Here is a 17,700-nt window from a genome sequence, read left to right as displayed (position 1 = left end):
TGTGTGGAGTTTGCTCTTAATAACCTGATTACAATACTGCTATGATTAGTAGTCAATAAATGTAAAATGTGTAAAACTTACACATGATGACTAGTTCTCGTTTTCAAGAGAGTTAGCTAACATGAACAATATTCTTGTTCTAAGTGAATCTGGATTAGATGATTGAGCGTGAACCATTTTAAATATATAGATTTACAGGAAGGATGTGCTTTCTTTTGTAAATGGTGGAAGTTGTTTATTTGCTGTTTGTGTTGTGCAATCTGTATTTTACAGGGAGGTATTCAAAGCAAAGCACCGACAGACGGGGAAGAAGGTCGCACTGAAGAAAGTCCTGATGGAAAATGAGAAAGAAGGGGTAAGAAGGCAGTATGTAGTAGTTTACTTTGAACTTGGTTCACTATAATTTGATGCAGACTCAGCAGTCAGAGACATTTTGGTAAAGCGATGTCAGAGTCTGGACATGATTCCTTGGTGCTCCCTGGTATTAATTTCAGTTCAGTTCAGCTTTATTTATACAGCACTAATTCACAAAGTAATCTCAAAACACTTTTACAGAAACAATCCAATTAAAACAAATCTATTATTTAATCCACAGAATGGCTGTGCAAGCTTTACATGTGACTCGTTTGTCAGGGGCTGCAGTCACCTCAGACATACTGTCGTCCATGGGCATCATGCCTGTGGGTAATGTGTGTGTTTTGACACCCACACTTCTCATGGTGTGAGGGTCCGACACCCACACTTATTTAGCTGTTTTTATGTTTAAAACTTTTGCACAAACGTTGCTGCTCCAGTTGCTCTGCATCTCTGTGCTGCGCGACTCCCTCCTCTCCTTGAATCAGCTGATTGGCTTTCCTGTCCCAGTTCTGCCTCTCTTGTTTGTTTATCATTCAGCTCGTGCTGAGGAGGAAACTAGCAGGATGATGATACAAAATGGTAGCACGTTTCAATTAGACAGCCTTTTGTTTCCATATACAATGCTCAAAAAAATAAAGGGAACACTTAAACAACACAATGTAACTCCAAGTCAACCACACTTGTGTGAAATCAAACTGTCCACTTTGGAAGCAACACTGATTGAAATCAGTTTCACATGCTGTTGTGTAAATGGAAAAGACAACAGGTGGAAATTATAAGCAATTAGCAAGACACCCCCAATAAAGGAGGTTTCTGGAGGTGGTGACCACAGACCACGTCTCAGTTCCTGCTTTCTGGTTGATGTTTTGGTCACTTTTGAATGCTGGCAGTGCTTTCACTGTAGTGGTAGCATGAGACGAAGTCTACAACCCACACAAGTGGCTCAGGTAGTGCAGCTCATCCAGGATGGCGCATCAACGCGAGCTGTGGCATAAAGGTTTGCTGTGTCTGTCAGCGTTGTGTCCAGACCATGGAGGCTCTACCAGGAGACAGGCCAGTACATCAGGAGATGTGGAGGAGGCCGTAGGAGGACAACAATCCAGCAGCAGGACGCTACCTCCGCCTTTGTACAAGGAGGAACAGGAGGAGCACTGCCAGAGCCCTGCAACATGACCTCCAGCAGGCCACAGATGTGCATGTGTCTGTTCAAACGGTCAGAACCGGACTCCATGAGGGTGGTATGAGGGCCCGACTTCCACAGGTAGTGGTTGTGTTTACAGCCCAATACCGTGCAGGACGTTTGGCAACTTGGCCACTGGCGCCCTGTGCTCTTCACAGATGAAAGCAGGTTCACACTGAGCACATGTGACAGATGTGACAGAGTCTGGAGACGCCGTGGAGAACGTTCTGCTGCCTGCAGCATCCTCCAGCATGACCGGTTTGGCAGTGGGTTAGTAATGGTCTGGGGTGGCATTTCTTGGGGGGGGGGGGTCGCACAACCCTCCATGTGCTTGGCAGAGGTAGCCTGTGGTTGGCCCTGGGTTCCTCCTAATGCAAGACAATGTGGCTGGAGTGTGTCAGCAGTTCCTGCAAGACGAAGGCATTGATGCTATGGACTGGCCCGTCCGTTCCCCAGACCTGAATCCAATTGAGCACATCTGGGACATCATGTCTCGCTCCATCCACCAATGCCACAATGCACCACAGACTGTCCAGGAGTTGGTGGATGCTTTAGTCCAGGTCTGGGAGGAGATCCCTCAGGAGACCATCCACCACCTCATCATGAGCATGCCCAGGCGTTGTAGGGAGGTCCTACAGGCACGTGGAGGCCACACACACTACTGAGCCTCATTTTGACTTGTTTTAAGGACATTAAATCAAAGTTGGATCAGCCTATAGTGTGTTTTTCCACTTTAATTTTGAGTGTGACTCCAAATCCAGACCTCCATGGGTTAATAAATTTGATTTCCTTTGATAATTTTTGTGTGATTGTGTTGTCAGCACATTCAACTATGGAAGGAACAAAGTGTTTAATAAGAATATTTCATTAATTCACATATAGGATGTGTTATTTTAGTGTTTCCTTTATTTTTTGAGCAGTGTATTTTAAAATATTTTCATTACTAGCTGACAATTGCTGGTGACACAGCTGCTGGTCATAATGAAGCCAGATAGATCAGGATCAAATATCTAAACAAGGGATGTTTTCTCTAAGTATAGGTGCTATGCAGACATTGGATAGGCAGGTTTACCTTTTAGGAGCCATGAACATGGTGAAGGGAAATTATGAACAGGTTCTCAAATACAAATCAAATCAGGACCTTTACTAACCAGATGGTTTACAGGTAATGGACAGGATTTATATGCAGGGACAGGTCTAGAAAAGTTCTGGTGAGGGGCCAGGCAGGCACTGACCAGGACAAGATGGGCACAAATGAGCATTTTTAAAAATCTTTTTAAGGCCTAGATTTTAGTAAATAATTAACTGATTATTAAACTTAAGCTCTCATCAGATGTTAAATTAGGAAAAACAGCTGATGGTGTTTTTCAGTGCTGATGTAGAACAACATGTAGACGCATCACTGCTGCTGCAGTCATGGTGCAGATGGATAATTCTGTAAATGAGTGATGGTTCAACTTCACTGTCACACGTCACAGTTTCAGCCTTCGTCAGATTTGATCGAAGTCTGGTTGGATGTATTGATCAGTGATGGATGATCCTCCATCTGACGGCCTCCCAGTACAGAACAGCTACTGGTTACTGGGTATTTGACCAAATTACTTTCATTGCTGTTTTCACTGTTTTTGAGTCTAGATTTAGACGGAAGTGTTAATGTGCCGAACCCTGCAGCCGTACCGTATCTGATGATGCTACCAAGAACAGCCTGATAGAGAATGAGCCGGATCTCAGGTCGGACCCCAAACAGCCCGAGTCTGCGTAGGAAACGAAGCCTTTGAGCCGTCGGCAGCACAGATAATTAACATGGTCGCTCCAGCACAGGGTACAGTAGTATGTTCACTCTGTCACTGACAACTTGGGAAACTTTGTTTTTGGATATTAAAAGCATTACATGTGTGAGGACCGTGCTGTAGTAACATGGAGTATTACTATTACCATCTTTTCTTTTATATTGCTGTACCGTAACCACTAATCTAATTCTGCCAAAGGACAGCTCAGAGGTCAATATGGTTATTTTTAAAATAATAATTCACACATTTTAAAAGTGTACAAATTTTTACTTGTAAGCAATTTAGAGAAAAATGATTTTAAGATAGAAATACTTGTGAATTCAACAAGACTTTATTAAAAAGGTGTGATGTGTTCTGTGCAGTAATATTGTGCTGAAATATTAGATCAATTATAGCGGCGTCCACTAAGGAACACCTTAGATGTTCAGGATTTTTTTTTTTTTCATCACCCCTGCTTTAGTCCAGTTTATAATAACTGTGTTCATGAAAGTAATGGACCTTTAAGGAAAACCAACAGATTGGATTAGATCTTCTCTTTAAATCAAGCCTTCATCCTGAGCTGCACAAGGAGACAGTGTAGAAGAAACCAGGAATAAAGACCTCAAACAGGACCAGAACCAGGAAGGACAACCATCTGCCTGGACTGGTTGGGGGTGGAGAGGACAGGAAAGAGGGTCAACTACCAGATTCCTGTCAAGAAAGAAGAAGAGAAACACAAAAAAACAACAATGTCAGATATTTCTACATGGAGGGTAAAGAGGGCAGAGAGGAGCCCAGTGCATCATGGGATGTCCCCCAGCAGCCTCGGCCTATAGCAGCAGGACTAGAGGATGGATCAGGGTCACCAAGACAGACCTGCTATAAGATTTATCATGAAGGAAAGTTAGAAGATGATCTGAAGGTAGAGAGCGGGTCTGATAACTGAAGGTTCTGCCTCCTGTTCTGCTTTTAGAACCTCTAGGAACCACCAGTAAACCCGAGAGTGATGCTGGGAAAATCTGGAATTCTGAGATCTTTAAGATCCAGTGGATCTGGGTCACTAAGAGTTTTATCCTGGTAACTGTCATCAGAACTGTTGCTGCAGCATTTTGGATCAGCTAGATTGATCTCCTACTCGTATTTCTTCTTTGCTGACTCTTCCCATATCTTCCTTTTACGGTTGACCTCTGACGAGGCCTCCGCTCCGTTTTCCAGTTTAGCCAGTCAGCATTCTGCCTCCCAGAGCACTTCTCTGTGTAGTTTGGTTCTTGAAAGGAAGGAACATCTGTCTGTCTGAGAGCTACACAGACGGATACATAAGTGTTTGGTTGAAGTTGTTAGTTGTAGAGCTACTTGTAAGAGATCACATTCACTCAATCTTCCAAACATTTTCTACTCCATATGACCTGAAAGGAACGTGATGGTTCTCCTGCAACTTTAGAGCCGTTAGTATGTCTATCATCTGATGATTGATTCCTTGACAACCCAAAGAAAATGCTGAGCTCATGTAAAGTATTCTGAGCTTTTCTGAATGCTTCCTTATGAAAGCTGCTGCTTTGCTTCAGTTCCCCATCACGGCTCTGAGAGAGATCAAGATCCTTCAGCTGCTCAAACACGAGAATGTGGTCAACCTGATTGAGATCTGCAGAACCAAAGGTTGGTGTTGGTTGTAGAAATGCTCTGAATGAGCAGGACGTTTGTTTGCTTGTTCAACCATATTTGTTTATTTATATGGCCTTCCTGTATCTGAAGCTACTCAGTTTAATAGATACAAAGGCAGCATCTACCTGGTGTTTGACTTCTGTGAACACGACCTGGCCGGGCTGCTGAGCAATGCCAACGTGAAGTTCACGCTGGCAGAGATCAAGAAGGTCATGCAGATGCTGCTTAATGGACTGTACTACATCCACAGGAACAAGGTGAGGAACACGGAGAGATGTTCTTCTATCCTCCAGGATGTTTGTGAAAACCTGGGCCGGTATTCCTAAAGATTCTGAGAATCCTCTCAGAGAGCTCCTAACTTAGCCTAAAAATTCCTACTTTTTGCGCTGGGAATCTTTAGGAATACGGCCCCTGGTCTGCAAACAACACACAGCTTCATGTTCATGCTAAACTCAGATATGAGCCACACATTAGTGTCTATTTTCTCTTAATTATATCATCAAGGAGACTTGATCTGACAAAAGAAGCTAAAACAAAATCTCTGCTTAGACCAGGAGGAATTCCTCTTCGTTAGTTATTAATCTCCTGGCTCTCGGCTCAGATCCTTCACAGAGACATGAAGGCAGCCAACGTGCTCATCACGAGAGACGGCGTCCTGAAGCTGGCGGACTTTGGCTTGGCTCGAGCTTTCAGCTTGGCTAAGAACAGCCAGGGGAACCGTTACACCAACCGGGTGGTCACGCTGTGGTACAGACCTCCAGAGCTGCTGCTCGGTGAGACTTGGTCTTCAAACCCTTTCAGTCCTGTAATTATAGCGGCCCGTCTGGACCTTTTTCCCAATAAATGTATTCATCAGATTTCTCTTTATTAACAACTCAAATGTTCACAATTTTTTTTAAATGACAAAAATGATTTTGTACCTGTTTTTCATCTCGAACAGTTTTATTTGCAGAGCTTTCAGTGTCCAGGTTACAGGTTGGTGTGTTTGTTCACGTTGAGGGGTTTCTTAGTGAAGCAGTTTCTGTCCAGCTGAAGAATCTCTGAAAAATATGAAGATATATCATGAAACTAGATCAGATTTATCCAAAAGAAACTTCTGTGTTTCTAGACAATATCAGAAAACTGTAATAAATAGAAAGTAATAGTATGAAGTCATAATTAGTTGGAATTCCATCAGTAGGAGTTTCCATAATCTACAGATCTGCGTTTTAAGTTCTATTACTGGCGACAGGATTGGACTTAAAGAGTTAAAGCCAACCCTGAAACGCAGGTCTTTACCTTCATACACCAACACCAGCGGGTATGAAGCAGGGACGGCCCTCAGACGGCTGCTCTACCCACCAGTAGATCTTCTTAAAGGCTGTTTCAGTCCTGTAGAAGCTGATTTGAGGTCTTTTACCTTCTTCTTTAGGTGAGCGAGACTACGGTCCCCCCATAGACCTGTGGGGAGCAGGCTGCATCATGGCGGAGATGTGGACCAGAAGTCCCATCATGCAGGGGAACACGGAGCAGCACCAGCTAACGCTGATCAGCCAGCTCTGTGGCTCCATCACCACTGAGGTGAGATGTTATTCCGGATAAACAGCAGCACACGCGTCCTCTGGCAGCTGGATGTTGACATGTTTTCTTTCTCTCAGGTTTGGCCGGGTGTGGATAAAAAATACGAACTGTACCAGAAGATGGAGCTGCCTAAAGGCCAGAAGAGAAAAGTGAAGGACCGTCTCAAGGCCTATGTCAAAGACCCGTATGCTCTGGATCTCATAGACAAGCTTCTGGTTCTGGACCCAGCACAGCGCACAGACAGCGATGACGCTCTCAACCATGACTTCTTTTGGTCAGACCCCATGCCATCGGACCTGAAAAATATGCTCTCCACCCACAACACCTCCATGTTTGAATATCTAGCTCCTCCCAGACGGAGAGGCCACATGCCCCAGCAGCCGCCCAATCAGACCCGAAACCCAGCCACCACCAGTCAGACCGAGTTTGACCGAGTCTTTTAGTCCAAGGCCGACATAAGTGGATAAATGTGGACATTCCAGCTGGGATCTTCTTTCTGAGGAGATGATCAGGAATCTATCTGATGGTCCAGAAAAGACTCGGACATATTAAGTCAGATGTTCCTCTTGGTAGCTAATTTTATGTTCAGCACAATTACTTTTATTTATTTTTTTAGCTTTAGGTGGGTTTTATGTTCTGTGATGTACAACATTAGTATAATTTGAGTTCTTTATGATGAATGTGAAGCTTATTTAAACAGTTTACAAGGTCACTGGTTTCTGTTCACAACACAAAACGGTTTTCTCTCCATTTATTTCCATCTGCCACAGCTGCAACAAAAAGACTTAAAAACGCACAAAAAGAACGAAAAAGGTCAAAGTGTTCAGACTGAAGTGAATATTTGTGTTTAACCCTTTTATTCAACAACTTACAACAAACTAAACATTTCCAACCATGAACAGGTGTTCATAATGTCTGAATAATGTCCTTTTTAATGTCCCTTATTTTTCCACTCCTGATAATTTAGTTTCTCACTACAATGATAACCTCAACAACCTTCTAAACATCTTTTCTCCACTGAAACACAGATCCGTCTCCTTCTCCCGCTCTGCTCCATGGTTCACTCATGCCCTGCGTCAACTTAAAGCCAAAGGACGCCGGCTTGAGCCCCTTGCCAAGAAAACTGGACTCACCATTCATAAGGACATGTACAATAGCCACATTCTTCTATATAAGGACTGTATTGCTTCAGCAAAATCCACATACTATTCAGGTTTAATCTGTTCTAATGAAGGAAATTCTAAATCTCTCTTTCACTGTTTCACAAAACCTCCGGACACGTTCCCTCCTCATCTTTACTCAGCTGACTTCTGCAATTCTCTTTTGTCCTTCTTTACCTCAAAAATCTCAAATATCCATCAACAGCCTGCCACTGGAGGAGCTGCTTTCTCCATCACAGACCCTCTACCTCCATTTCTTTCTATCCCTCACCCGTTCTTAGATTTCACTCTTCCATCCCCATCTGATATTTCTGAACTGCTTCAGAAATCCAAACCTTCCACCTGCCTGCTCGAGCCTCTTCCTACAGTCCTAGTCAAAGCTTGTCTCCCTTCACTGGTTCCTCACATCACTGCTGTCATTCATTCCTCCCTCAACTCTGGATATGTTCTACTAGCCTTCAACACTGCTGCTGTCACTCCAATCATCAAAAAACCTGGTGCTGATCTGTCTGACTTCAGTAGCCTTCGTCCCATTTCTAATCTTCCCTTCCTCTCCAAAATTCTCGAAAAGGTTGTCGCCTCTCAGCTCCACAAACACCTCACTAACAATAACCTTTACGAACAATTCCAGTCTGGCTTCCGTCCTTTTCACAGCACAGAATCTGCTCTGTTAAAAATCACCAACGACCTGCTGATGGCAGCTGACTCCGGTCTTCTCACAATCCTCATCCTCTTACATCTCAGTGCAGCATTCGACACCATCTCACACAGCATCCTCCTAAATAGACTGGCAACCCTTGGTGTTTCTCATACTCCTCTCACTTGGTTCTCCTCGTATCTCTCCAACCGCACACAGTTTATTCAACTCAAGAACCACAATTCAGAGTCCCTCCCTGTCTCGGCCGGTGTACCCCAGGGATCAGTCTTTGGCCCCCTTCTGTTCATCACTTATCTTCTCCCCCATGGCTATATTTTCCGTAAACATAATATCAACTTCCACTCCTATGCAGACGACACCCAGCTCTACATCTCCTCCAAACCGTACTCCTCTCTTCCACCTTCCTCTCTCTGACTGTCTACAGGAAATCAAAGCATGGTTCTCCAATTTTCTCAAACTCAACAGCAGTAAAACTGAGGTTCTACTTTTCGCCCTCCACTCTAACCAAGTCTCACAGTTTCTCCATCAACATTGACAGTTCTGCCATTTCCCCCTCCCCTCTGGTCAAGAGTCTCTGCGTCATTCTCGACAGCACCCTATCTTTTCAAGCCCACATCAATAGCATTACTCGGTCTGCTTACTTCCACCTTTGTAATATCAATCGTCTGCGCTCATCACTCACTCCACATGCTGCTACAATCCTTATACATAGTCTTGTCACATCCCGCACTGACTACTGTAATTCACTCCTCTTCGGTCTTCCCAATAAATCACTTCAGAAACTGTAGCTTCTCCATAACTCTGCTGCTTGTATCCTGGCTTGCACCTCTTCCTTTAAACATATTTCCACTGTACTTCAACAACTCCACTGGCTCCCAATAAAATACAGAATCAACTATAAGTTACTGGTCCTTACTTTCAAAGGTATTCACAATCTGGCCCCTCCTTATCTGTCTGATCTCCTCCATATTGCCACTCCCTCCCGTGCTCTCAGGTCATCCTCCTCCTTTCACCTTAATGTTCCCTCTGCCTGTCTCTTCAGCTCTGGAACTCACTTCCATCCGAGATTTGGAACATCAACTCTCTTCCATCATTCACATCTGCACTCAAAACCCACCTGTTTAAACTGGCATACTCCCTGTAACTCATGTTAACTGACTGTTTTATGTAATTTTTATATCAATGTCCTTTATCTGCTTTTAACTGTTACATAATTTATATTTTTTTTTACTTTTTATTTATTTTTCCTTTTGTGTACGGTGAACTTGAGTGTTGAAAGCCACCAAAGAATAAAATTTATTATTATTATTATTATTATTATTATTATTATTATTATTATTATTATTATTATTATGTGTTATAATAGCAGCCATTCAGCAGTTGCTAATTGTTCGTGTTCCAACATCCTTTCTCTCCATTCTAAAGGTTACATTTTACAGAAAACACTCAGATTTAACCAGGATCATTCTCTACTGTAGTGCCATTTCATGTAAGTTAATGGATTAAAGTTGTTTAGTGATACTGACAATGCTATAAAAACAGGTGAGGGAAGATAATATATCAAACAACCATATATCATGCTAGCAGCTCTTAAGCTGTAGCTAGTTTTTATGCTTAGTTAAGCTAGCTTAATGTAGTTCTTTTTCCTAAACTCTTAAACATAAATTGAAATGAAAACCCTTACATTTCAAAAATATTTGGCTTTTCTTAGAAGTTCTTATTAAATGTGTCCAATTAACTTGATATTAGTAAAGCTAAAAGCATGAATATAATTCTGTGTTATGCTAGCAGCCATTCAGAAGTTGCTAATTGTTCGTGTTCCATCATCTTTCCCTGAATTCTAAAGCCCATATTTGAAAGAATACACTTAGGTTTAAGAAGGATTTGATTGTTTCCATGTAGTGCCATTTCATGTGAGTTAATGGAATCAAGTTGTTTGGTTATTCTGACATTATTACATAAACTAGTGTGGGAAGATATAAAACAAAAGTCATGCTAGCATCTTTTGAGCTGTTGCTAGGTGTTATGCTCTATTAGCTAGCTTAATGTAGCTCTTTGTCTCAGAATTCTTAAACATAAATTGAAATGAAAACCCTTACATTTTAAACAATATTTGGCTTTTCTTAGAAGTTCTTATTAAATGTGTTCAGTTAACTTGATTTTAGTAAAGCAAAATGAATTAATATAATTATGTGTTATGCTAGCAGCCATTCAGTAGTTGCTAATTGTTTGTGTTGCATCATCTTTCCCTGAATTCTAAAGCCCACATTTGAAAGAATACACTTAGGTTTAAGAAGAATTTGATTGTTTCCATGTAGTGCCATTTCATGTGAGTTAATGGAATCAAGTTGTTTGGTTATTCTGACATTATTACATAAACTAGTGTGGGAAGATATAAAACAAAAGTCATGCTAGCATCTTTTGAGCTGTTGCTAGGTGTTATGCTCTATTAGCTAGCTTAATGTAGCTCTTTGTCTCGGAATTCTTAAACATAAATTGAAATGAAAACCCTTACATTTTAAAAATATTTAGCTTTTCTTAGAAGTTCATATTAAATGTGTTCAGTTTACTTGATTTTAGTAAAGCAAAACGCATGAATATAATTCTGTGTTATGCTAGCAGCCATTCAGAAGTTGCTAATTGTTCGTGTTCCATCATCTTTCCATGAATTCTAAAGCCCACATTTGAAAGAATACACTTAGGTTTAAGAAGGATTTGATTGTTTCCATGTAGTGCCATTTCATGTGAGTTAATGGAATCAAGGTGTTTGGTTATTCTGACATTATTACATAAACTAGTGTGGGAAGATATAAAACAAAAGTCATGCTAGCATCTTTTGAGCTGTTGCTAGGTGTTATGCTCTATTAGCTAGCTTAATGTAGCTCTTTGTCTCGGAATTCTTAAACATAAATTGAAATGAAAACCCTTACATTTTAAAAATATTTAGCTTTTCTTAGAAGTTCATATTAAATGTGTTCAGTTAACTTGATTTTAGTAAAGCAAAACGCATGAATATAATTCTGTGTTATGCTAGCAGCCATTCAGAAGTTGCTAATTGTTCGTGTTCCATCATCTTTCCATGAATTCTAAAGCCCACATTTGAAAGAATACACTTAGGTTTAAGAAGGATTTGATTGTTTCCATGTAGTGCCATTTCATGTGAGTTAATGGAATCAAGGTGTTTGGTTATTCTGACATTATTACATAAACTGGTGTGGGAAGATATAAAACAAAAGTCATGCTAGCATCTTTTGAGCTGTTGCTAGGTGTTATGCTCTATTAGCTAGCTTAATGTAGCTCTTTGTCTCAGAATTCTTAAACATAAATTGAAATGAAAACCCTTACATTTTAAACAATATTTGGCTTTTCTTAGAAGTTCTTATTAAATGTGTTCAGTTAACTTGATTTTAGTAAAGCAAAATGAATTAATATAATTATGTGTTATGCTAGCAGCCATTCAGTAGTTGCTAATTGTTTGTGTTGCATCATCTTTCCCTGAATTCTAAAGCCCACATTTGAAAGAATACACTTAGGTTTAAGAAGAATTTGATTGTTTCCATGTAGTGCCATTTCATGTGAGTTAATGGAATCAAGTTGTTTGGTTATTCTGACATTATTACATAAACCAGTGTGGGAAGATAATATTTAAAAAAAAGCAAATATCATGCTAGCATCTTTTGAGCTGTTGCTAGGTGTTATGCTCTATTAGCTAGCTTAATGTAGCTCTTTGTCTCGGAATTCTTAAACATAAATTGAAATGAAAACCCTTACATTTTAAACAATATTTGGCTTTTCTTAGAAGTTCTTATTAAATGTGTTCAGTTAACTTGATTTTAGTAAAGCAAAATGAATTAATATAATTATGTGTTATGCTAGCAGCCATTCAGTAGTTGCTAATTGTTTGTGTTGCATCATCTTTCCCTGAATTCTAAAGCCCACATTTGAAAGAATACACTTAGGTTTAAGAAGGATTTGATTGTTTCCATGTAGTGCCATTTCATGTGAGTTAATGGAATCAAGTTGTTTGGTTATTCTGACATTATTACATAAACTAGTGTGGGAAGATATAAAACAAAAGTCATGCTAGCATCTTTTGAGCTGTTGCTAGGTGTTATGCTCTATTAGCTAGCTTAATGTAGCTCTTTGTCTCAGAATTCTTAAACATAAATTGAAATGAAAACCCTTACATTTTAAACAATATTTGGCTTTTCTTAGAAGTTCTTATTAAATGTGTTCAGTTAACTTGATTTTAGTAAAGCAAAATGAATTAATATAATTATGTGTTATTCTAGCAGCCATTCAGTAGTTGCTAATTGTTTGTGTTGCATCATCTTTCCCTGAATTCTAAAGCCCACATTTGAAAGAATACACTTAGGTTTAAGAAGGATTTGACTGTTTCCATGTAGTGCCATTTCATGTGAGTTAATGGAATCAAGTTGTTTGGTTATTCTGACATTATTACATAAACCAGTGTGGGAAGATAATATTTCAAAAAAAGCAAATATCATGCTAGCATCTTTTGAGCTGTTGCTAGGTGTTATGCTCTATTAGCTAGCTTAATGTAGCTCTTTGTCTCAGAATTCTTAAACATAAATTGAAATGAAAACCCTTACATTTTAAAAATATCTGTCTTTTCTTAGAAGTTCATATTAAATGTGTTCAGTTAACTTGATTTTAGTAAAGCAAAACGCATGAATATAATTCTGTGTTATGCTAGCAGCCATTCAGAAGTTGCTAATTGTTCGTGTTCCATCATCTTTCCATGAATTCTAAAGCCCACATTTGAAAGAATACACTTAGGTTTAAGAAGGATTTAATTGTTTCCATGTAGTGCCATTTCATGTGAGTTAATGGAATCAAGTTGTTTGGTTATTCTGACATTATTACATAAACTAGTGTGGGAAGATATAAAACAAAAGTCATGCTAGCATCTTTTGAGCTGTTGCTAGGTGTTATGCTCTATTAGCTAGCTTAATGTAGCTCTTTGTCTCAGAATTCTTAAACATAAATTGAAATGAAAACCCTTACATTTTCAAAATATTTGGCTTTTCTTTGAAGTTCATATTACATGTGTTCAGTTACCTTGATTTTAGTAAAGCAAAACGCATGAATATAATTCTGTGTTATACTAGCAGCCATTCAGAAGTTGCTAATTGTTCGTGTTCCATCATCTTTCCATGAATTCTAAAGCCCACATTTGAAAGAATACACTTAGGTTTAAGAAGGATTTAATTGTTTCCATGTAGTGCCATTTCATGTGAGTTAATGGAATCAAGTTGTTTGGTTATTCTGACATTATTACATAAACTAGTGTGGGAAGATATAAAACAAAAGTCATGCTAGCATCTTTTGAGCTGTTGCTAGGTGTTATGCTCTATTAGCTAGCTTAATGTAGCTCTTTGTCTCAGAATTCTTAAACATAAATTGAAATGAAAACCCTTACATTTTCAAAATATTTGGCTTTTCTTTGAAGTTCATATTACATGTGTTCAGTTACCTTGATTTTAGTAAAGCAAAACGCATGAATATAATTCTGTGTTATACTAGCAGCCATTCAGAAGTTGCTAATTGTTCGTGTTCCATCATCTTTCCATGAATTCTAAAGCCCACATTTGAAAGAATACACTTAGGTTTAAGAAGGATTTGATTGTTTCCATGTAGTGCCATTTCATGTGAGTTAATGGAATCAAGTTGTTTGGTTTTTCTGACATTATTACATAAACTAGTGTGGGAAGATATAAAACAAAAGTCATGCTAGCATCTTTTGAGCTGTTGCTAGGTGTTATGCTCTATTAGCTAGCTTAATGTAGCTCTTTGTCTCAGAATTCTTAAACATAAATTGAAATGAAAACCCTTACATTTTAAACAATATTTGGCTTTTCTTAGAAGTTCTTATTAAATGTGTTCAGTTAACTTGATTTTAGTAAAGCAAAATGAATTAATATAATTATGTGTTATGCTAGCAGCCATTCAGTAGTTGCTAATTGTTTGTGTTGCATCATCTTTCCATGAATTCTAAAGCCCACATTTGAAAGAATACACTTAGGTTTAAGAAGGATTTGATTGTTTCCATGTAGTGCCATTTCATGTGAGTTATTGGAATTAAGGTGTTTGGTTATTCTGACATTATTACATAAACTAGTGTGGGAAGATAATATTTCAAAAAAAGCAAATATCATGCTAGCATCTTTTGAGCTGTTGCTAGGTGTTATGCTCTATTAGCTAGCTTAATGTAGCTCTTTGTCTCGGAATTCTTAAACATAAATTGAAATGAAAACCCTTACATTTTACAAATATTTGGTTTTTCTTAGAAGTTCATATTAAATGTGTTCAGTTAACTTGATTTTAGTAAAGCAAAACGCATGAATATAATTCTGTGTTATGCTAGCAGCCATTCAGAAGTTGCTAATGGTTCGTGTTCCATCATCTTTCCATGAATTCTAAAGCCCACATTTGAAAGAATACACTTAGGTTTAAGAAGGATTTCATTGTTTCCATGTAGTGCCATTTCATGTGAGTTAATGGAATCAAGTTGTTTGGTTTTTCTGACATTATTACATAAACTAGTGTGGGAAGATATAAAACAAAAGTCATGCTAGCATCTTTTGAGCTGTTGCTAGGTGTTATGCTCTATTAGCTAGCTTAATGTAGCTCTTTGTCTCAGAATTCTTAAACATAAATTGAAATGAAAACCCTTACATTTTAAACAATATTTGGCTTTTCTTAGAAGTTCATATTAATTGTGTTCAGTTAACTTGATTTTAGTAAAGCAAAATGAATTAATATAATTATGTGTTATGCTAGCAGCCATTCAGTAGTTGCTAATTGTTTGTGTTGCATCATCTTTCCATGAATTCTAAAGCCCACATTTGAAAGAATACACTTAGGTTTAAGAAGGATTTGACTGTTTCCATGTAGTGCCATTTCATGTGAGTTAATGGAATCAAGTTGTTTGGTTATTCTGACATTATTACATAAACCAGTGTGGGAAGATAATATTTCAAAAAAAGCAAATATCATGCTAGCATCTTTTGAGCTGTTGCTAGGTGTTATGCTCTATTAGCTAGCTTAATGTAGCTCTTTGTCTCAGAATTCTTAAACATAAATTGAAATGAAAACCCTTACATTTTAAAAATATCTGTCTTTTCTTAGAAGTTCATATTAAATGTGTTCAGTTAACTTGATTTTAGTAAAGCAAAATGCATGAATATAATTCTGTGTTATGCTAGCAGCCATTCAGTAGTTGCTAATTGTTTGTGTTCCATTATCTTTCCATGAATTCTAAAGCCCACATTTGAAAGAATACACTTAGGGTTAAGAAGGATTTGATTGTTTCCATGTAGTGCCATTTCATGTGAGTTATTGGAATTAAGGTGTTTGGTTATTCTGACATTATTACATAAACCAGTGTGGGAAGATAATATTTCAAAAAAAGCAAATATCATGCTAGCATCTATTGAGCTGTTGCTAGGTGTTATGCTCTATTAGCTAGCTTAATGTAGCTCTTTGTCTCGGAATTCTTAAACATAAATTGAAATGAAAACCCTTACATTTTAAAAATATCTGTCTTTTCTTAGAATTTCATATTAAATGTGTTCAGTTAACTTGATTTTAGTAAAGCAAAATGCATGAATATAATTCTGTGTTATGCTAGCAGCCATTCAGTAGTTGCTAATTGTTTGTGTTCCATTATCTTTCCATGAATTCTAAAGCCCACATTTGAAAGATTACACTTAGGTTTAAGAAGGATTTGATTGTTTCCATGTAGTGCCATTTCATGTGAGTTATTGGAATTAAGGTGTTTGGTTATTCTGACATTATTACATAAACTAGTGTGGGAAGATAATATTTCAAAAAAAGCAAATATCATGCTAGCATCTTTTGAGCTGTTGCTAGGTGTTATGCTCTATTAGCTAGCTTAATGTAGCTCTTTGTCTCGGAATTCTTAAACATAAATTGAAATGAAAACCCTTACATTTTACAAATATTTGGTTTTTCTTAGAAGTTCATATTAAATGTGTTCAGTTAACTTGATTTTAGTAAAGCAAAACGCATGAATATAATTCTGTGTTATGCTAGCAGCCATTCAGAAGTTGCTAATGGTTCGTGTTCCATCATCTTTCCATGAATTCTAAAGCCCACATTTGAAAGAATACACTTAGGTTTAAGAAGGATTTCATTGTTTCCATGTAGTGCCATTTCATGTGAGTTAATGGAATCAAGTTGTTTGGTTTTTCTGACATTATTACATAAACTAGTGTGGGAAGATATAAAACAAAAGTCATGCTAGCATCTTTTGAGCTGTTGCTAGGTGTTATGCTCTATTAGCTAGCTTAATGTAGCTCTTTGTCTCAGAATTCTTAAACATAAATTGAAATGAAAACCCTTACATTTTAAACAATATTTGGCTTTTCTTAGAAGTTCATATTAATTGTGTTCAGTTAACTTGATTTTAGTAAAGCAAAATGAATTAATATAATTATGTGTTATGCTAGCAGCCATTCAGTAGTTGCTAATTGTTTGTGTTGCATCATCTTTCCATGAATTCTAAAGCCCACATTTGAAAGAATACACTTAGGTTTAAGAAGGATTTGACTGTTTCCATGTAGTGCCATTTCATGTGAGTTAATGGAATCAAGTTGTTTGGTTATTCTGACATTATTACATAAACCAGTGTGGGAAGATAATATTTCAAAAAAAGCAAATATCATGCTAGCATCTTTTGAGCTGTTGCTAGGTGTTATGCTCTATTAGCTAGCTTAATGTAGCTCTTTGTCTCAGAATTCTTAAACATAAATTGAAATGAAAACCCTTACATTTTAAAAATATCTGTCTTTTCTTAGAAGTTCATATTAAATGTGTTCAGTTAACTTGATTTTAGTAAAGCAAAATGCATGAATATAATTCTGTGTTATGCTAGCAGCCATTCAGTAGTTGCTAATTGTTTGTGTTCCATTATCTTTCCATGAATTCTAAAGCCCACATTTGAAAGAATACACTTAGGGTTAAGAAGGATTTGATTGTTTCCATGTAGTGCCATTTCATGTGAGTTATTGGAATTAAGGTGTTTGGTTATTCTGACATTATTACATAAACTAGTGTGGGAAGATAATATTTCAAAAAAAGCAAATATCATGCTAGCATCTTTTGAGCTGTTGCTAGGTGTTATGCTCTATTAGCTAGCTTAATGTAGCTCTTTGTCTCGGAATTCTTAAACATAAATTGAAATGAAAACCCTTACATTTTACAAATATTTGGTTTTTCTTAGAAGTTCATATTAAATGTGTTCAGTTAACTTGATTTTAGTAAAGCAAAACGCATGAATATAATTCTGTGTTATGCTAGCAGCCATTC

The 17,700-nt window shown here is 37.9% G+C and overlaps 1 protein-coding gene across 2 annotated transcripts in view; it reads left to right on the top strand.

The window, feature by feature from the left end:
* Window positions 1-7,304, top strand: part of LOC121629783 (cyclin-dependent kinase 9) — an 8,965-nt gene extending 1,661 nt beyond the window's left edge. For both annotated transcript variants that reach the window (XM_041969572.1, XM_041969573.1), the window contains exons 3-8: window positions 274-355; window positions 4,872-4,962; window positions 5,059-5,225; window positions 5,570-5,741; window positions 6,380-6,528; window positions 6,606-7,304. In XM_041969572.1, coding sequence (XP_041825506.1) covers window positions 274-355; window positions 4,872-4,962; window positions 5,059-5,225; window positions 5,570-5,741; window positions 6,380-6,528; window positions 6,606-6,971 — 1,027 coding nt within the window. In that variant the 3' untranslated portion in view covers window positions 6,972-7,304. The remainder of the gene's footprint in view (window positions 1-273; window positions 356-4,871; window positions 4,963-5,058; window positions 5,226-5,569; window positions 5,742-6,379; window positions 6,529-6,605) is intronic.
* Window positions 7,305-17,700: the final 10,396 nt, after the last annotated feature.

The sequence above is a fragment of the Melanotaenia boesemani genome, chromosome 19, assembly GCF_017639745.1.
Source record: "Melanotaenia boesemani isolate fMelBoe1 chromosome 19, fMelBoe1.pri, whole genome shotgun sequence".
NCBI classification, from domain to species: Eukaryota; Metazoa; Chordata; class Actinopteri; order Atheriniformes; family Melanotaeniidae; genus Melanotaenia; species Melanotaenia boesemani.
Note: the sequence above shows the minus strand (reverse complement) of the source record. Positions and strands in the feature narration are given on the sequence as shown.